The sequence below is a fragment of the Varanus komodoensis genome, unplaced genomic scaffold (genome assembly GCF_004798865.1).
Source record: "Varanus komodoensis strain SLA01 unplaced genomic scaffold, ASM479886v1 scaffold44_3, whole genome shotgun sequence".
NCBI lineage: Eukaryota > Metazoa > Chordata > Lepidosauria > Squamata > Varanidae > Varanus > Varanus komodoensis.
In genome coordinates, this window is record NW_025336010.1 from 7662994 (window position 1) to 7684876 (window position 21883).

Sequence of the window (21883 nt, forward strand, 5' to 3'; positions counted from 1 at the left end):
TTTGGAATTAATATGAGAAACCCAATGTGGAATTCCTTCCTTGTGCAGGCAAGCTAAGCAGTTAGGGGCCTCTCTTTACAAGCCAGGTCTTTTTGCAAAATACATTTACAGCAATAGCTATTTCCTGGATGCATATGTCTCACAAATCGTCACTGAAGATTGCACATTGATAGTAGGAATACTACAGTGCAAAAATTTTGTAGGTTGGGAATGGAGTCACTCCCCTCACCTCTACCTCTGCAATATCACATCTCTTTGTAATTATCCTTGCCATACAGAGTAAGGTACAGACATGTAATGACTAACTGTTAGACATTTCCTGTTATGCTCTCAGTGATGGACTAGACAAATTTCTTTCCCTATGTGGTTTAGTAAGCTTTGTTTATATCATTCTTTTTTACAATTATTTGAGGATCATGCACTTCCCAGTTTAACAACCATCCCCCAGGGTTTAGTTTTGCAAGGAGAAGCAAGATAACACACTTTCCTACAATTTCATGAACCCTTTAAAACAATTGAGCATTTATTATCCACTTTTCCTGACAAAGGTTGCTCTTCAGAACCTGTATGTGTTTCCTCTCTTCTGCTGAAGCATAAAAAGCATAAAATACAGAAAATGTTATCCATAAAATCCAGAATGAGTAGACATGGGCCCAGATCCAAAGAACCACTACAGGTATTCTCTTATGCCTGTTCTGCATGCAGATTGGACATGAACCAGTGTCAGTGGGGTGTAGTGGTTAAGAGTGTGAGACCAGCACTCATGAGATCTGGGTTCTAGTCCCCATTCAGCCATGGAGCCAACTGGGTGACTTCAGGCCAGTCACAGACTCTCAGCCCAGCTTGCCTCACAGGATTGTTGTTGTGGGGATAAGATTGAGAGCAGCAGGAGGAGGAGGATGTGAGCTACTTTGATTTTTTTTAAAATAAAAATGGTGGGATATAAATCTAACAACTATATGAATATTCTACAAAAGAATTTTACAACTTTCAGCATTCCTCAGCCAGCCACGTTGGCTAGGAAATACCAGGAATTTAGGAGGGTTTCTGCCCAAACATGCACAGAACACACCTAAAACTTGTTCTAAGAGCTCAGTAAATATAGTTATTTAAAGTATTTATAAGCTACCTTCTCATTGCTACCACAAGGCAGCACATGCAAGGAAAAGACACAGAAAGTTACATTACGGACATCACATGATAATACAGCTCAGCTTGCTATATAGCTCATTCAAAGTCAACAAAGTGAAACTATTCTGTTGGGCTACTGCAAGTCTTTTCCATTAACCTGTATGGCCCTTTGGAGCTAGAATATTCCACTGTGAATCAGTATACTATGAAGAAAAATAATAGTTTTGGACATTTTATTTCTGATCGCATGAAAAGGCCCAAAGACCTTTGTTTCAGAATAACTGAAGCAGTGAAGGAATTATGAAACTACTTGAAGAAAATGGCCACAGTATTTTACTCATTATGGAATGTGCTAGAATAAAAAAAAGTACCCAGTAGAATGAAGGGTGGAGTTAAGACTGATCAAATGATTGCTTGATGTAACTGATAGAAGTCCTGAAAACAAACAACTGTTGACAACAGGCAGAGTCACAGTTATAGGGTGTCTCATGCTTTGTGCAGGCTTTTTCTTCTGTTTTTCTTGCAGGAGAAAGAGAGCATCATTTATATGCAGGTTTTTTCCCTGAGCTTTGCTTTCATTTCTTTCTAATATGCAGCAAAGTGTAATTGCTGAAGTACCAGAACTTTTATTCCAGTTTATCTGTCTGTAGCATTTATTAAATCATTATCTTCACTCTTAAAACAAACAATCAAAGAAACAAACAAACAGAAACCCTCATGAAAATAGCTACAAAATGCAGGAGAGGCCCTGGAGGATAACAATGTCACGTAGAGAACCCACCAACTTCCAAGACTGAAATATCAGAAGTTCACAATGAAAGGCCTGTGTAGAGAAGCCCCTAAATGATTTCAAAGAAGAGACTAAGAATTCTTCATTGGCCACCAGGAGGCACTTTATTCCTAAAAATTCTGCAGTCAGGGCAGGTTCCTCATTCAAGTAACACTTTCTGACTGTTTAAAGTGTTTATGTGCCACTCTCATACATTCAAAAGTATCTACATCATTTTAAAGAAAAGTAAAAAGTAATGTTTGAAAAATAAGATAAAATCAGATACCAGCAGGTAACAAACAAACAAACAAACAAACTTTAAAGCCCTAACAGCCTTTTAATTTGATGTCCAGGCACCAGTAATGTTGGTACTTCACAAATCTGCCTGCGATTAGTCTTCTGAAAATAGGGTGGCAGCACTAAAAAGGATCTTGCCTTGTCACCACCTATCTTGAATTTGTAATAGAAGACCTTAAGGAGGGCCTCAAATGGATCTTAAAGATCCAAAAGGTTCATACTGTTGTTATCATGTTTCATGTCTATACATGTTCTCTGGGCAGCTTACAACATTTATGCCTCCCATCCAGATTTCAACCCTGCTTAGCTCCAAAGATTAGGCAGGATCAGGCACTTCAGGCTATATAGGAAGTGGTGGTACTTAATGTATTGTTGCTCAGTCATTCGTGGCTTTGACATTCAGTACCTCTTCTTGGAATTTACTGGTAGAGAGTCAATGAAAATCCTTAAACGTGGGTAAGATCTGTCCGGAGCAGCACATTCCAATTAGTATGCCATGAAAGAGGGAAAAAGGTGGCTAGAAATATAAATAAATAAATACACTTGACAGTGCATCTTCAGGGTCAGCCTTATATTTAAATAGTCTTCATCTTCCTTCTGGAATAAAAAATTGGCACTTTTCTGTGTTTGTTTCCATTCAGTCTGAAAATGGATTGCATAACCTCAGAATGTAACCATTAAATGAACTTTGCAATCAGAGCCAGCCTCCTTCCTGGATTTGCCTATTTTGCATGTAATTCAACAAATTATAAAGGGAAGGAATTTCCAGAAAAGTTGCAATTGCAAACATTGTCAAACAGCAAGAAAGTGTGTGTGTGGGGGGGGGGGGAGGTAGCAGAATACTCCTGTGTCTTGCAGAAATTATGCCCTGATTCCCCAAAGGCCCAAGAGATCACATTTGCCACAAGCACAACCACCCGGCCTATATAGCCTTCACAGAAGACAATAGATAATTAGGTACCAAATTGAGAGAGGTTACCATAGGATTGCATTCCCAAAAGTAAACAAAACAGAAATAAACAATTTGGTACAATGTTCAAGGCAGAAAATGGCATTTTCACTATTAATTTTTTGTTTTATTTTATTTTATTTTATTTACATTTTTATTCTGCCCTATAGTCCTGCAGGGTTCTCTGGGAGGTGGACATGTAGAGAACAAGTTTAAAACATATAACAATAAAATATATAACAGAATTTGTCAGAGCTTGAATATCCTTGTTTTAGACCTAAGATGCTTTTAGTAGTTCACCATATTTGAGTGTTTCATTTCTGGTTTCTGAAAACTGACATTTGTGAGTCCCTCAGATAATGTCCATGGTCTCAGTCCCTATATTTCACTTGAAAGTCAGAGCATGTGCTAAATATATGATTCTTATCTGGTCAGCCTATAGTGTAATAGGCAAAGACTTTTTATGGTTATTATGAAGTGGCTGGCAATGGTTGGGTGAAGCCCTTTAATGGCACAGAAGTGAAGGGCAGCTGTTAGTGCCCTTGCTGGTGGGCATTGGCTGAGGCAGCCATTATTCAGCTTGGCATTGGCCATGCTAGCTGGAGATTATGGGGGCTGCAGTCCAACACATCAGGAGGCTGTCCAGTTTGGGGAGGCTAGGCTGAGGTCTTCTGATCCCAGAGAAAAGAGTGCCAAAGAGGGAGTCATGGTTGTCTTACAATGCTGTGATGTTGCTATAATCTAGTGTGGGCTCCAGGGTCCTGCTGTCTGGATTTCTTTCCTAATAGAAACGAATGCCAATGAGCCAACTGTTGGTCAGGGAGGGCCTGGCACTTCTGCCTCCCATTTGGGAAGCCTTACAGATAAGATGACTTGAACTGCTCTTGTACCAAGAGGCCAAGCTGTGTTGCATTAGCCATTAGGATCCCATTTTTTGTTTATTTCACTTCATTTTTTTAAAATTCAGAATGCTATTGGAGGCATTTAATTATCAAATTTCTTAAGTGGCCAGCAGGAATACAGTGGGGCAGCTATGAAAAATTCACATGAACTGCAATAGTTTTAAAGGCCTTGGCAGTTATTGGTGGCCTAGAAATGCAAATAAAATAAAATAAAATAAAATAAAATAAAATAAAATAAAATATGTGCCTACATATTTGTCTGCAGGCCTCTAGAATTTGTACACTCTACCCCACAATGAGGGATATTTCCTATATTTTTAGGAACAGTGGACTTCAGCTACCACTGAGATGAATGATAATAAATTATTAGGATTATACTTCAAATTATGGTTGCTATGCTTATTCCAAGGAGGGTACTAATAACAAATTGCTTCAGTCCTCCCAGCACTGGGCACTCTGTGCTCTGCTGAGATTCAGTGCACTGAATTTGTTCCCGGCTTGCCTTCCCTGTGGACCTTCTTGTCTCCGCTCGCTGGCTGTTGAAAGATTAGCCATGTGACCAAGATTTAGCTCAGAGCAACACCAGCTCCAGTGAGAATCTGTCATAATCTGGTTTAAGAGAACAGTACCATGGTAAGCATGCTTTCTTAGGGCCTGTTTTGACAGATACTGATGACTGTAGAGGGGGTGGGGAGCATGATAAAGCTGCATTAAATTTATTAAACTAAGTGGACAGAGAGCTTTTGTTTTTCTCCCATTGTATTAAAACTCCAAGTTAGCCAATGAAATGGATTGGCAGTAGATCTAGGAGAGCCAAAAGAAGCTACTGCTTTGTACCGTTAATGTGTGGAATCCCTGCCACATTGGAGGGCAATTAGTCAAATTCTTGCAATAAAAGCTAGTTGAGATGCCTCCATTATCAGAGGCAGTGAAGCATGCCAGTTTCTGGCAAACATGAACAGGATGTGATCTTCCCTTTGGGGGAAAGGAAACTGGGTTAATTGTACTTTTGGTGCTTTCTACCAGGGCTATTTTTAGAAAATGGCAAATTAGCAGACTAGTTTCAAGACCAAAAATATAACCCAAATATCAGAAATAGTGATATGAAGGGGAAGACACAAAATTAAATAGAAATGGACATATACAAGGCAGTACATAGAGAGGTAGATCAATGGGCTGCGGATATTATTATTATTATTATTATTATTATTATTATTATTATTATTATTGATATAACTGTCCGTTTCTCCCTAGTACGGATTTATTAACAGTTGTCTGAAGTCTCTTCTTACAGAGAAATTTGGTGAAGAAACATGGGAAATTCTCATGTAAGTATCACCACCGCAGCAACATTATGCAAGTGAAATTGAAATTTTCATGCTGTGATTCTCATAGAACCACTCCCTGAACATCCATCCACTGTTTATTTCACTCTGTTCAAGGATCTTCTCTACCTTGAATATACTGCATGCATTTATTCCAAAATAGGCTGTCCTGCACTGATTTAAAAGCCAAAACGGCCACTGTCTTTTTCATTAAAGTACTTAGCATTCAAATAATTAGGTTCTGTTTCTAATTGTTGTCAGTTGGTTGTACTTTTTAGATGATCAAATTATTTTCTAATTCACCTTAATACTGCAGACATATGTTTAAAAAGTCTTTGGGTTTCACTATACTGAACAAACTCGATTGTAAACACGGCATTTTATTTAGCTTCACACTCCTCTGCCATTTTTGCAGAACACAGGCTGGGACTGAAGACACTTTTATGACGTATACAGTGTATGATGACGCTGTCACACTAAAGTTGGTCCACGAAGCCTGCAAAACCCTAACTACTGAGATGGCTGCTGGTTTTACTTCTTACTTGGGGATTATTTTAATCTCACCTTATTTTTATTTGATTTCTGTTCTGCTGGTTGCTTTATTCCAGCTTACTTTTACATGGCTTGGTTCAGTTATATTTATTTTACAGCTTTGTGTAATTTTAGGAGCAATGCTTCTTGTAACCCAGTCCTATGCATGTTTACTCTGAAGTCAGTACAACTAAGCTCAATAGCCCTTATTCTGAAGCAGACGAGAATAGCACTGCAGCCTGTATTCATGGTCACTAGAATCAAGTCCTTTTGAACTGCATTCAGGTGGCCTTGACAACTTCACAGGAAGAGCCAATGGCTTCTGAACTGGGCCCTCTTCCCATTGAAGACTAGGGGCATTCTTTGTTTTATCAACCACCTCACCTCATCCCTCACCACCTGCACCTTCCAACTCCAGCACTTAAACAGTTATCCTATTAAAACTAACTAACTGGAGCCAGCCCAGTTGGTATTTTTGCTTTCCTAGCTGCTTTAGGGAGGCTGAGAGAAAGATCTTACTTATATCAGATTGAAAGAGAATATAGACAATTCTTAGGTTGCTTCCCCCTGTGTTTTTGTTTTGTTGTTGTCTTCAAGCCTTCTGGCAGTTACCCTGTGAGAATAGCACACATTTCTCTGGATGAATCAATTCCTAAGATGAAAGCCTCGGGATATTTGTGGCATCAGGACGGTGCGAAGATCCTGTACAAATATACCCCCAAGTGAGAGAAAGCATGCAAAGCATGGAGGTTTCAGCCTCCTACAGGAAACTTCAGGGAGGAAAGCAAAGTGTGTGTTTTCTGCTATGAAAAAGTATGTCACCCTTCACACCAAATGCTTATCCTACAACTTCTTTTCCCTCCACCCCAAACACCTCAAAACATGTCAAATGTTTAAGGCATGAGAATTAATCACACATTTGGGAGAGGGCAAAGATCCTTGGCTTGTAAGCAGTTGTAACATTTCTGCATCCAGCCCAGGGTTGGTTCCAGAAAGAGGACTCCCACTACTACAAATGGCTGACTTTGTATCTAGAGCTGTCCTTCTGTCAGTGAAACACACCCCACTTGCAGAATGGATTTCCTCTCTCCTTCCAGCCCTCCCTGTGTTCATCTGCTCCAGATATTTTGGAACCTTCTGAAGCAGTTTGGGGGATGTTGGGGGCTGTAGGGAGGAGAAGAACTGCAGGTTGGATGCATGGAAGTCTACCTGCCTCACTTTGGATGTAGTCCATTAGGCATTTTCATGCTGTGATTCTCATAGAACCACTCCCTGAACATCCATCCACTGTTTATTTCACTCTGTTCAAGGATCTTCTCTACCTTGAATATACTGCATGCATTTATTCCAAAATGGCCTGTCTTGCACTGCACAGGGCAGGATGCAGATTTTGGTGGCAGAAGAAGAATTCGCTGCCCCGTCCTTTCCTGGAAATGCTACACAGAAAGTTGCGGGGACCCCACTGGAAGGGCTGAATTGTGGTGCAGGGGCAGAGGGAAAATTAGACAGAGGCACTTTCATTGAGCAAACCCTTTCAGTAATGGAAGGAAAGTCACGGAACCAACCCATGATATTGGCTAGAGAGGAGGAACCCCCATTAGAAACAGGAGTGCTGCCACCCTGGCTCAGGACTCAGTGGTCCTGGGTTAATAATCCAGCTGGCCTTAATTATGACAAGCTGGGGGCCCCTGTCTCATCTGGTCTCTGTGATGCTTGTCAGGTCATCTGGCTCCTTCTGTCCTGAACTGAATTCAGGACCAACCAAACATTAAACAGTAGCAGTCACTGGGGTGTGAAGGTCAGCCTGAGATGGCCTGCAGGACCCTGCTGGTTGGAGAAGGGTCCAGAAAAAGGCCGTATCCAGCTTAATTCAGGGGTGTTGAGCATCAGTGGACCAAATCTGGTCCACTAGGGCTCTCATTTTGGAACTTCAGGGTGTTCCACCACCCTCATGCAACTGTTTGGGTATCTCCAGGCTACAGTGTCATTTCCCGCCCACCTCCTTCTAAAAGTTTTATTTGGTTGTTTTTGTCCAATAAATGAAAACAGCTCATCTCAAATCTGTAGCAACTGACACTGGATTTGTTTATTTAGTTTAACCAGGAGTCTAGTTTCACAACCATTGATTTCATGGCTTAAAAAACATTGGCTTGGATCATAAGATGCTAATTTAAGGTCGTTCCTAGAAGGAAAGTTCCCCCCATTCATTCTTTCCCCACAACGCCTCTCTTGAGCATTGAGGGGCTGTCCAATGTGAGATGTGATGTCAGAGGCTACCGGAGCAGGAGAAAATTGCCTCAAAGTGACCCTTGGCCCTCCAGAGAATCTTTTCAGAGAAGGCAGGTGAGAGGAGGGGAATGGGAAACTTTCCTTGAGTGTGTGGGATACTTACCTGGAACATGGGCTGCTATAAAATTTTTCTTACACAGGAATCATTGAAGCTGTGGCCAGAGAGTTCTTTGACAGTGAAGTAACTCTCAAAATTCTTAATCAAAATGAAGAAGAGGAGCTCACTGGGAAGACAGAGCATGTGATTTTTTCAATTTCACAGAATGAAAAGGCGAAGAGTAGGCACAAAGAAAAAGCAAATTCTGGCTGTGTAGAAAACTCTCAGGAGGATAAAGAGGTGACTAAATAAGTCCTTGCAGAAGGAGGGGTTTAAAACGAAACCCAGATATTCATAATCTACAAATGGGAACATCCATAGATTGCTAGGATATTATTATTATTATTATTATTATTATTATTATTATTATTATTATTATTATAACATTTCTATGTTCTAAGGATATGGTCTTCATCAGAAGGAGAGGGAATCCACAAAGAGCTGAACCAATGTCAACTGAGATCCTAGCAACCAAAAGGATTGAAAACCCATTGGCTCAGCAATCAGAGATGGGGAAGGTTGTGAACTCTCATTCTTTGAAGGTTTTAAATGAAAGGATAGAAAAAAACACATACTGGGCAACTTTTAGGTACAACATATTTTGCCTTATAATCCGTAATATTCTGTCTATTGGATTCCCTAAGACAATCATCTATGGATGTTCTAACTAGGTAGAATGAATTCATGTATGGCTGGGGAGGGGGGAAGCAGCCCCTTCCTCTGACCTACGCATACTATTTTAGATATCTAAAGCAACACTACAGCTGTACATGTGTAGGGCCCTCACTGCTAACGTTCACACTTCTGTTTCAGACATTGACATGAATATGCATACAATGGGGGCAGAACCTTTTAGTGGAATGCCTTCCTCATACCCATTGTGCACAGGTTGTCTCTTAGAATGTATGTGAAGGACCGTCTTCAATAAAGATGACATCTCCTCCATATGTTCAATTAAACACATCAGGATACATCAGTTTTGCTGCAGCCATTGGTCTGCTTTGACATAAATTGCTATAGGTCCTAAATACAGGAAGAGAAGGGGTGCTAGAGGCAGGTGGACAAGTTGATGGGTCAGATGGGGACTCCTGGCAGACAGTATCAGGCCTCTAGGCTGGAGATTCCCCATGTGCATTATAGGAGATGAGCATACTGCAGGTTTCATTTCAGTAATGATGCTGCTCCATTGTTCTGTTCCTCCCACCTATTCTTTTAGAGGCTTGACATGGCTTTTCAGAAAAGGAGGGAAGAACCTGCAGAAAAGGAATCCCGCTGGTACATTGTGAGAAATATTCTGAAATTTGAGGAAGGTCAGTTAGTTGTGTTTTAACTTCATGCATTCCAACTGTAGTGAACTACAGTCCTCAGTCATGTAAATGAGCTGGTCGGATGTACACTATTGCAGAAAACTTCCAGATGATGCCCTTGATGGATGCAGAAGGAGAGGGAGGCCTTGCTTGCTGAGGAGCAGAGTTGCTGAACTATTTTCAGACCATGAAAGGCAATTTTGTTCTGCTTAGTGATGAACTTCTCCCTTTCACTGATAGATCCTTTAGTTCAGGTTGGTGAAAATTGGGGATTTTATGCCGGGCTACACAAGTTTGTTGACTATAAACATTAAATCTGGGATAGGGATTTGGATACTTGGGACTGAGATACTTGGGAATGGTACCCTTCATTAAAAAATAAACAAGGAAGTTATATTTCAAAACTTTGAAATTTAACTTTGAAGTTATGTTTTGAAATTGTACAGGATTTTTCTGCTAAGCACTCTACTGTTTGACAGAACAGAAGTAGTGTCTACATATTTTTATTCCTACAGCTACCAAGGGTACTTATAGATAGAAGCAAGCCTTCTGGCAGCTGGGCTGCAGAATTTCTTTCAGGCCAAGGATCAGCTTCCATTTCAGAGAAGGTCTTGGGAGATACATTCCAGTGGGCAGGAAGGAGGTGAAGCCAATGGCAAAGGGGTTGGAGTCAAAGGCAAAAAGTGCAGACAAAAAATACCAGCCTTGAAGCTCTTACTGTCCATCTTAAGAGAAGCATTTCAGTTTTTAGACCAGGAGGGAAAATGTACAAAACCTGGGAAACCACCAAACAACTGGTGGTTGGGAAGAGGGTGGCTGTTGCCTTCTGGGGAATGCTGGAGGATTGGAATGGGACCCCAGGCAGGTGTGATTTGGCTCTTGGGCTGAGGTTTTGTATCCCTGTTTTATAGTGTTGGCTATGGGATGTGGAGAGCAACAAGCCATTTTGCTTTTCATTTCAAGCAGCAAAACGGAACCTCAGTATTCCTCCTTGAATAGGTTATGGAGGGAGAGGGGGAGAGAGAGAGAATGTGTGTCCCCATGTGAAGAAAGCCATAAGCCTGTCCAAAATGGAAAACAATAAAATTACTGTATATAGATCAAATGTGCAAATTCAAGCAAAGATCCTTTCTCTCCCTCTCTTTGTTTCACAGGAAAGTTTTTACATAAGTTTGAACCATTTGTCCCTGAAAGGATTTGGGTTGAGGAGAAAACATTCTGCTGTGCATTTCCTTTCCATATAATATTTGATGAAACAGTAAGTGAGCCCTTTGGTTGAGCACTTGTTCAACATTCAGTCTAAAAATGGCTGTTGGCCCCAAATTCCTTATCCATCTTTGTTGAATCCACTTCTCTGTTAAGTGTATGGAATGCTTTCTTCTTTTTTCCAAGTAAATACATGTGTCATTCAGCTTTAATACTTATGATCAGTCTTCTTGCTTATATTAGCAGGCCCAAGATAGGATTTCCCTTTATTTTGAGATATTTTTTGTTAGTTGCTGTTTCTCAGGAGAGTTTGAAAGACTTTGCTTATGGAATGTTCCTTTCTGTTCTCAGCTTAAGATAAAGCAGGCAGGCATTAACCTTCAGAAATTTGTACCAGGATTGAAGATACTTGGAACCAGATTAGACAAATATTTTTCCATTGTTCATCCACAAGTTACATTCACTATTTTCAGCATATGCAAGTTTATCAACAGCCAGTTTGTTCTCAGGACACAAAGGAATAAGCTGCCTCAGTCACGGAAGAAACAACCTGCACTGAAGCTCAGAGGTACCAAGTTAAGTTGCCTTTTGCAGAAATTTGAATGCTAAGGATTTGTATATTCATTTAACAAAAAACGTGCACGACTGCTTTCACATGCCAGCTAGGAGACTCAGCGGCAGCTAAAAATGCAGGCAGTGTAAGTGCTTCTAAAGAAACACTGACTGCAGTTTTATAAAAACATAAATAAATAAATAACTGGAATGATATGGAATCAGATTTAGAAAACAGAATCCCACAGGTTCTGGCAGTTTTTAAACAGGTTCTATGGAAATGTTAACTTCAATTGTTAAGATTTTGGCAACTGCACAGGAAACCAACTTAAACTCCTGGTTTTTTGGGTGTGTATGGGTGGAGAACAACTCCTAACCCTTGAGACTTGACAGACCCAGATCTTTCAAAGTTGTTTACCTTTTAATCATAGAGTTTTTTCCTTCACAAATGAAATGCCATTAGGATTGTTCTTATTTGCAACACAAAACAAAATATTTATTTAATACTCTACAGATCTATTGGCCTTTTCATATTTTGTAGTTAAATTATGCAGGCTTCTTTGCTTGCCTATTGTATTTCTTTATTTCACGTAGTATAAATATGGCAAAGACCTATGCAATTTTGCTTAGAAGCCCTTTGTTCATCTTCAGCTCTTTCAATAACTCACAAAAGAATTCCAAATTCTGGATTCCAAATTCTAAAAGCCTAAAGTATACTATGGCATGAAGCATTTCCAACATTTGAGTTTTTTGGCAGTAAGGTCTGGAGTTTTGAAGCACACAAAACTTAGATTCTCTATTAATAGTTTAGTGACAGCTTTCTGGGGAAGAGTCAAGTGTACTGGCAGTAAGTGGAAGCATTCTGAAACATCGTTCTGTAATGTGTTTACTCTGGAAAGGACAAATGATCTGGATGGAGTCTCTCCAGTGCATGATGTACTTGTGCTCCCCAAAGTTACACAGTTTAGAGGAGCTGGAGGAACAGCAGATGCACCTTTCTGATCTTGCTCAGCATGACACCACAAGGGACCTCATCCTCTTCAACCAGCAACGTCTGGCAGAAATAGAGCTATCCAACCAGTTAGAGAGAAAGAAGGAAGAACTCAGGATTCTGTCCAAAAATCTGGAGGCAGAAAAGAAGAAATCAGAAACCTTGCTGTATACCATGTTGCCAAAATATGTGGCCAATCAGCTAAAAGAGGGCAAGAAGGTGGAAGCAGGTGTGATTTTTTTTTTAATTTCCTGAATCCTTTGGGGTTTTTTCCCAGGATTATATCAGTGCTGTTGTAAAAGTCTGCATCACTAACAAATAGCAACTAGGAAACACCACTAAGAAAAGGAGTTGTGGGACTAAGCAGGTGATCTCGGAACAGCAGCTGCTGTGCCATTGCTGAAATTGGGTGGGTGTGCACTTGGCTGGCAGTCTGAGCAGATATGCCTGCTAAAAATGCCTTCCTGGCAAGTGTGGGTGATATGTTTACTTTGTTAAAACACAATAAAGCAAAGAAAAGGAAAACTGAGTGGCTCCTGTGATTTCTGGGAGCTTGAGGGGGTGAAGTTTGCTGCTGCAAGGGCCAGAGAATTGGGCATCGAAGAATCCTTCCCCAAGAGAATCCTTCTTATTTGCATATTCTGAATCACATGTTTATCTGGCATATTATTATATTTTTTAAAATTGATCCTTTCAGATGCAGGACTGGTAGCACTCCCAGTCAAAAGCCATTGTGTGGCTATTTTTTTCTCTTCTTTAACACATTTTCTGTGGTGGGAAAATATGGAGAAAATAAAAAGTCAGCAACATCTGGACATCCTCCCCACCCACCCACCCCACACACAGTAAGACTTTGAGAATGAGGCAAAGCATTTGCACAACACACAGCTTATCTGGAAGCACCTGAGGACCATCCTGCCAGTTGGGCTTGTAAGTGACTTGGGCAGAATCCAGTGGGACCCATGCACCAGTGAGACCCACTGTGCACGCTACAAGAAGCTAGCAGGAGCCAGAGCACTCGTTTCCATAACACAAGAGGTCAGCAGAGTTAGCAGAAGGGAGTCTGCCCCATTCCAGAAAGGAGCATTCTGGCTTATTCCCAGACCTGCTGTGGGAAGCACTAGTTTCCCACTGCACCAGTGCTTTGTTCCTGGTGAGCAGCATCAGTGGAATGAACAATTATTATTGTTAATAGTAATTTAATTTCTATAGTACCTCAAAGCCGAAGCTTTCTGGTCAGTTGCCAGTATTAGATTGTGCCCCTAGATTTCAATAAGTGTGAAGAAGACCGAATGTGTCCTCCTTAAAATTTCTGAGATGTTGCAAAAGTTTGGTATCTTCCCTAGCATGTTGGCCCAGCATCTAAAGCACTTGCTTCCACTGATTCCCAAGTGAACCAGGCCATGCATGTTGGGACTGAGTTTTCCTCCACACTAACTGAAAAACTGAATCAAGGGGTACTTTCTATTGATTGTTTTGGTGGTGTGGAGAAAAGCAGCTGCCCTATGTTCTGTCCTTGTTGTTGCTGTTTAAAAATAGCTACTTGTTACTTTTACTTATTCCCTAGGGGATTTTAGTTCCTGCACAATACTTTTCAGTGATGTGGTGACTTTTACAAACATCTGCTCTGTCTGTGAACCTAGTCAGATCGTAAACATGCTTAATTCAATGTACTCCAAGTTTGATAGACTAACTAGCGTCCATGGTGCTTACAAAGTAAGTTTTCCTACTGTTTAAAAACATTTGTGTCACATGCTGAAAATTTCTCACTCATGTGTTGCTTCAGGCCAGTTGTGTTGAGCCACACTGATCTGAAAAATGGTTTAGATGGCAGGGAGAATGAGACTATTCACTTACAATGCACATTAAGGGTTCACACCTTCTAGTTTAATCTCCCTAATAGCAGTTCCCATTTCACTATGCCTTGATTTACTTAGCAACTCACTCTTCCTTCCTCCTTCCATTCCTGTGAAGACTTTTCCTGGCTACCCAGGAGGTAAAACTCATTGCTAGAACTTTTTATTATGTACCCAGGACAGATTCATGTCTCCATCCATCATTGTCCCCACACCACTAGGTCAGTGGCCACTCACAGTGGGCCCTCAGGAGTTAGCAGCCCCCGATCCCTATATTTCAGTGGGCCCTGGTATGCCAAAGATCTCTCTCCTTGTAAGGGTCAAAACAGGAGGGGAGGAGGTACAGCAAGTGGGCCAAGCAGTTTGGTATGTTCCTTTAGAGCATGTATGTAAGACAGTTCTGTCCTTGGCAGGGTTAGGTCTTTCTGTGCCAATGGTATGTCTCTTGGTTTCCTCCCAGGTGGAAACAATAGGTGACGCATACATGGTGGTAGGAGGGATCCCAGTGCCTGTCACCAGTCATGCTGAAAGGGTGGCTAATTTTGCCCTGGGCATGAGGATTGCTGCAAAGGACGTTATGAACCCCATTACTGATAAGCCTATGCAGGTAATCAAAACCTAGAAGATTTCACAGCAGTCTTATTGGAGATAAAAGCTGCTCACCATCCCAGTTGGGAGGGCCCAGAGAGTGCTGGGAGTGTCACCTGCTTCACATCCTTCTCCATGGGAGGTGTGGGGCAGGCTGAAGCACCAGGTGGATGAGTATTCTCTAACTAGTGCCTTGGCCAAGGCAGCTTTGTTGTAAGCAGGTTTCCCTTGCATGTAATGAAACTGGGTCCACCACTGAGAAACTGTATGGAAGGAGCCAAGGGGTGTGCCATCTGGTCCCCCAACCAATTTATGTTCCCTATCTCTTCTACACACACTTCCCTGGGAGTAAGTCTTGCTGAATCTAATTGAACTTACTTCTAAGTATGAGGAGGTATGTATAGGATTATGCTGCAAGGCTTCGTTCCCTTACTGGAGTGTAAGCCCCATTAAAATAGCTGGGACTTACTTTCTTAGAAGTATAGATCTTTGCAGCATCGGACTTTCCTTTCACCACCAGATATATCTGCAACCGAGTGTCCTTTCGGCTTTGACCCAGTCGCTTCATTCTTTCTGGCGCTACTAGTACTAGCCCTCTGCTCTTCCCCAGTAGCATATTGGACACCTTCCAACCTGAGGGGCTCATCTTCTGGCATCATACCTTTTTGCCTTTTGGTACTGTCCATGGGGTTTTCATGGCAAAGATACTGAAGTGGGTTGCCATTTCCTTCTCCAGTGGATCACATTTTGTCAGAGCTCTCTGCTATGACCTGTCCGTCTTGGGTGGCCCTGCATGGCATAGCTTATAGCTTCATTGAGCTACGCAAGCCCCTTCACCACAACAAGGCAGTAGGAAGTGACACAGAACTTTAGAATCAGAGTTTCAGATCACAAGCATGGCATCAAAATGCCAGTCATCTAACTGGCCATCTAGTTTTCTTTGCTAAAGTGCCTTATGCTGGCTGAACAACTTTTGGAACCCCAAACAGCCCGCTAATTCTGCAATCAGGGGATCCATCCATAAGAACCAAAAGTAACAAAAGATGCATTTTGTTTTGAGTCACACCTATTGCTGAAGATCAATGTGTGACTCTGAAAGCTGGCCACTGCATAAGCAACTGGTCTGTTCAATCACGATATTTCAGTTAAGGCCCACGCAGGTGTTACAGCCCACATAGAGAGGTGCCGTGGAGCTGCATATTGAGCTAACTGTACAGCTCTTCCCAGCAGGTCACAAATGGAGACATGCGTTCTTTGAAAGGGAACTTCTACTACTCTTCTAGGCTTCTCTGTGCCATAGAGAACCCTCCTTTTCTGGGGTTCCAAATCCCACATGATGCACACCCCACAAGCACCCTGGTCCCTTTCTAGCCATAAAAACAGAAGTAAGTTTTGTAGCACCTTAAAAACTAACCATTCTGATATATACTTTTGTGGTCTACTGCCCACTTCTTCAGATGCGTAGGGTATTACGAAAATTTTCAGGTTTTTATTCAGTACCATGCAACTCCTGCATAGATCATGCTCTTTCATAACTTTGCTATGGAAAAGGAAGCATTTTGAATGCATTCTATATTTATTTAGCTAAAATGCCCCATGGTGTAGTAAAACAAATTAACATGGTCCACTGAAGAACAACTTGTTTCTTTTAGAGCTGAAATGAAAAGTTATATCTCCCTGCCCCCTTCATATTTTCCTGTAGTGGTTATGCCAACAGATTAGAATTGGGGTACATACTGGACCAGTACTGGCTGGAGTGGTCAGGGAGAAAATGCCCAGATATTGTTTATTTGGTGACACTGTCAATACAGCCTCTAGGATGGAAAGCCATGGGCTTCCAGACAAAATTCATGTCAGCCCAACAGCATTCAAGTAAGAGTCCACCAATGAAGCATGCTACAAAGAAAAAGAAATCTTTTGCTTTTTGTGTTTCCTGCATTGTCTATTCCAAGCTATCAACTCTCAGGCTTTTGCAGGCGGCCTCATCACAGACTACAGCACCTCAACACACTCCATATAAATGACCGAGCCATCTTCAGGGCTAAGAAGCAATGGCTTTTGTAACAAACAGTAAAGGGGGTAGAATTACAAGAATTCCTTGTTCGTGTTCTGCTTCAATCCATTCTATATATCAGTAATGAACTTACTTATGCAGCCAAAACAACTCCATCCTTATACAAATGACAGGTGTAAGCAGGCTAGAGGGAATCTCAATGTTTGTAGAAAAACAAACCAACTTTAGAAAGATGGAGGAAACCCCACAAAAGCCCAATGAGAGCTAAACATGTTTAGGGGGTATGCAATGCTGACCTGGGGCCAAATTAAATAATGGCTTTTAGAAAGTAAGTTGTAGGTGCAGGGCCTCCAAATTGAAGCCCTGGTTAAAAGTTCCAGAATTTTAACTAATAGAAGAGTTTTAACTGAGTGGTTCCTGATATGGTCCCACTGGATTTGACCCTGTGTGTGCTATTTGCACTGGAGGAATGGGAGGTTTCCCCCCAGTGCAGCCAGCTGGTGTAGGGCCCCCAATGTGGCTTGGGACCACAGTGGGGAACCCCCCGGGCAAGGGCTAGATCTGGACTTGCACCCGCCTGTCTGCAGTGTACATTTAAAAAATCTTTCATGCAACTGCTGATTTCATGGAATATTGTGGAAAGAGGTATAGCTAGCTAGTGGTCTCAAATCTCGACCAGGTTGCAGCATCTTGTAGTTCTTTCTTTTGTAGTGATTGTGATGCGGTTATTGTGACAGGGTGAGCTTGTTGTAGGAAGACAAGGTGCGGTAGAACAAGGGTGCTTAGATAGCAAGACTCAGGGGGGCGGGGGGGGCGCTGTGTGGGACACATGACTGTGAAGTGTTAACAGCATAATGCATACCACATTTGTTGTGTTTCTTACACTGCACAGAGCTTTACCTCAACATGTGTTTGAGATGGTGGAAAGGGGAGAAATAGAGGTCAAAGGTAAAGGGAAAATAGAATGTATTTGTGAGGCAAAACCTCTGGGTCACGGAGAATGAAATAATGGGTCAAGCCGAAGTGACTTCTGATAAGACAGATGGCAAAGGCCTGTAGAAAGCAGCATAGTTTGACCCTTAATGTTTGTCATTCTACTCTATAATGTCCTGCCCTGCACTTTGTATCTCTATGGAAAGGTCCATTCTGATAAAATCAAGGACTGCATGTCTTGCATTTTGTTCAGCCCAGAGCCTCAACATCTGAAATGACGAGGCTCTGGGCCAGAGCCCCCCGTTTTTCAAGGCCACTTCACAGATCGAAACCAGAATACAAGAAACGGGTGCCTTTGGGATGCAAAGGGGCTCATTTTCCACCAGGCTCCACCCCATCCCCTTCTATGATTATGACTAATCTCTCAGACGCTGCGGCTGGTTGACCATAAAAAGGAACTGTTTGCCAAATGTTCTAGGAACCACTTGCAGCTTCTAGGTAGAAGAAATTAGCAACAGTAAAGGCTAGGGGTACTTGCTGCCCATTTGCACCAAGAAACACTTACTTGTCCATTTATTTACCTGGGATCTTTATGGGATCAGCAAAGACTCCTACAATGGCTAACAGTATAACAACCATCAGCACTGACATCACACTGTATTTGTATATTACGTTTTTCTTCCTTGTGAGCAATCCAAGAAGGCTCACATGGCTCCATTTTATCCTTACAACAACCCTGTGAAGTAGGCTGGCCTGAGGGTCTGACTGGCCCAAGTCGCCCAGTGAGCTCATGGCCAAGTGGGGACTAGAACCTGGATCTCCTGGGTCTCCAGTCCAGTACTCTCACCACCACATCACACCGACACTGAATTAACACTTCATGAGACGTTATCAGTAAGGAAGCAAACCATGCATGCCTTTGTCTTCCTGTTCACCCCCAAGTACTCTGCACCCAGCTATAAAAGAAGAGATCAGAAAATGCAGGCATTGTAGCAATAATGTCGTGCTACTGCTGCTTTTTGTAGTGACTTACCCCAACCTGGTGTCTTCCAGGGATGCTGCTCTGCAACTCGGTGGGCAACAACCATTCTGGCTGGGAATTGGAATCACAGAATAGCAGAACTGGAAGGGACCAGTAAGGCCACTGGGGCAGCCCCCTGCTCAATGCAGGGCTCCAACTTTAAGCATTCCTAACGGTTGGCTGTTCAGATGCATCTTGAGTGCTTCCAGTGAGCCCACGACCTCCCTAAGTAAGTTATGTGAGTTGCAGTCCAACACAGCTGGAAGGCACCAGGTTGGGGATGGTTATTTTGTTTATAAGTTTGCATGGCAGCAGCACATACTTTACTTCAAGTTTCTAGCAGGCATAATTTGGCTTTTACTCCTTCCTTATGAATTTATCCTTTCATGAAAAGATATATGAAAATTAGCGTCTATTGAAGGACCAGTTTATTTTCCAAATTTAACAGATTGGGTCAAATGTAGCTTAAACATATTTTGCACAGAATATATTTTACCTTATGTTTTACACTACCAACATTTATTAGTGTTGCTGACACCTTTTCTTTCTCTGTGCTTTGGAAAGATGCCTTGGAAAGTCAAAATGGCAAAATGGCTGCAATCATGAAGTATCCTGACTGTGAAGATATGCTCACTGCCAGGAATGTAGACAACAGAAAAGATGTCACAGGTTTGTTCCAACATTAACCAGTTCACCTTGTGCACGGAAACAGTAGGATGAGAATGGGCAATCATGCTTGTTTATCTCCGCATGGGCTTAGAGGGACAGAGGTTAGCCGCCTCCCCTGCCTCATAATTTCCAGTGGCCTCCAATTAATTTGCTCCTGTAAAGGATGAAGAAATTCTGAACATATACAATCAGCCTATATTCCACATGGTTTCAAATTAAATGCTAGATACTTGTAATTTATAATGTACTTTAGCAGTTCGAGATGACAATCACAGCTTACTTAAATTAGTACAGCACTATTGATTTCAGTGAAATTAAATACATGGAAGCAAGTCCACTGAAGTCAACACTGCTAATGCGCAATGGTGCACAACTGGTATTATTTATATCACACGTTCCAGTGGTGGAAGGGGCCAAACGCAAAAGGGGTGGAGCTAAAATGTCCTTGTAGTTCAGCTTAAAGTTCTTACAGTCAGTAACTAAGCTTGGAGGAAGACACTTCAGCCTGGTGGAGCAGGTGTCTATGGCTGGTCTGTTCCAAAAATGGGTGATCACCAAAAACATGGTTCACAGGGGAACAGGCACTACAATCTGGGGAATCCCAGAGCCAGACTGGGCCCCTGGGCCAGATCAGCAGTACATACTCAGGCAGTATCCCATTGACAGCAAAAGCAGACAACTCCTCCAAATCCAGGATGCAATCAACCCACTGCCCCTTCAGAATCTACAATGAAGTAACAAAAAGGGAAGATCTTTTCACATGGTTTAACTTGCAGACAGCATGTCTGCAGCTGTACAATTTCAGATATAAGATGTTATAGTTGGACACACATTCTGGAACATTCAGGAACAAGAGCTGAACTCTAAAGCTGTATTGAACTTCCTCTAACTGCCCACTGGAATAATTGCACTTTCCTGTGAAAAGCGACCGGTGGGGGGATTACCCAGAGGATGGCTAACGAATTGGTTCCACACTCAGCTTAGCACTAAATAGGAATCTTCCAAATTATTTTTCTCACACCTTTGCTCCCTTCTCCCTGGTTACCCATTAGGGGCTGAAAGCGATCGTCCCTTTGGAGAAGAATCACAAGTGCAGGATGAACCGTCGCTTTCTACACAGCCAAGGTCCACCCTTCTTGGCAACAACCAGCCCCCCTCAGCACTTTGCATTGTGTGTTAGAAACAGGTCAGCACTCCTGTTTGGGCCTTTTGGCAAGAACATCACCATGTTGCCTGCACCAGCATCAGGTGCTTCATGCTGTGCGAGGAATTAAAAAGAAGCCGGAAGAGCAGACAGTGGTTTGTTGAGAGCAAGTAGACCAGTTGCTTTTCCTTTTGTATATTTTGCTCTCCTTGAAACAATGGTTCAGAACCTTGTCCCAGGGGCCAAATCTGGCTCTAGAGGCTTCCCCTCCTTCCTTGGCCTCAATCCCTTTCCCCTAGCCACTGATTGTTTGGTAGCTTCCCATTTTGAAGGCATGTTCCCAGATTCTAAGAGGTTAAAATGCCTCTCCTAAAATTTAACTACTGGCAGTAAGAGCTTTAAGCTGGTATTGTAACCCCACCTCTTTTGCCTTCACCCCCACCCAACCCTTGGAAAGCAGCACACAAGAGCATCCCCAAAATGGAATTTGGGCCTCCAAATTGATTCAACAGCACCACAAGAAGCTTTCCAGTAGGGATGGGAGAAGCCATAGTTCTCCCATCCATCCATTCATCCTTTTACATCCCATTCATTAGCACAAATCTCTCAGAATAGTTGCATGTAACACAAATTAATGCATTATATTCAACAATACAACATACAAGACAGTCCAGGAATTCACTTTAATCTTGCCTATCAGTTTAAGCAAACAGAGTTCTTGCTCTGGATATTTGAATAAACTGTTAAATGCACACATTGCTAGGAACAGATGCTGTCCAAAATGGCACTTAAAAGGTAAAGAAACCACAAAATAGATAATACTGAGATTCAAATGCTGGTGAAATGCTGACAGTCCAACAACAAAACCACTACCTTGAGAAAAAACAGGGATGGTGTTCAAGATGAGAAATATAAACTATTAAAAAAGAATAGGCAGCACAGTACTCACAGAACCCCATAAACGTGGAACATCTTACTTGGCGTCCACTGAGTAATTACTAGTTTTTTAATCAGTGTGTTTTCGTAGCGGCAGTGGGGCCTGGTGTTTTAAGATGGTGAGTTTAAAGGAGCTTAGTGTGTTGGAGCTCAGACTCTACTTCTGCTGTGCCCCAGTCATTTTACCTGTGTGCAGGTTACTAGTCCTTTGTCCACAGCAGTCATTTTATGGCAGTGCCCAGGACAGATTTCTCAAACTGCTAAATGTGCCCATAACCCAAAATACTTGCCTATACCTGATTTATGCTGCAAGGAGATCTTTTAATGGAGAATGTTCTGTATAGATCCCAGATTAAGTATTTTTAAAATTGCACCC

At 41.9% G+C, this 21883-nt stretch overlaps 1 protein-coding gene across 1 annotated transcript; it reads left to right on the forward strand.

The window, feature by feature from the left end:
• The first annotated feature begins 6561 nt into the window (after positions 1-6561).
• On the forward strand, positions 6562-17863 carry LOC123030351 (guanylate cyclase soluble subunit beta-2-like). The gene is given in 11 exon segments (XM_044444204.1): positions 6562-6595; positions 8334-8530; positions 9507-9600; positions 10752-10855; positions 11155-11371; positions 12255-12575; positions 13914-14062; positions 14663-14809; positions 16508-16662; positions 17697-17765; positions 17767-17863. Coding segments are annotated over 11 exon segments (1584 nt in total).
• Positions 17864-21883: the final 4020 nt, after the last annotated feature.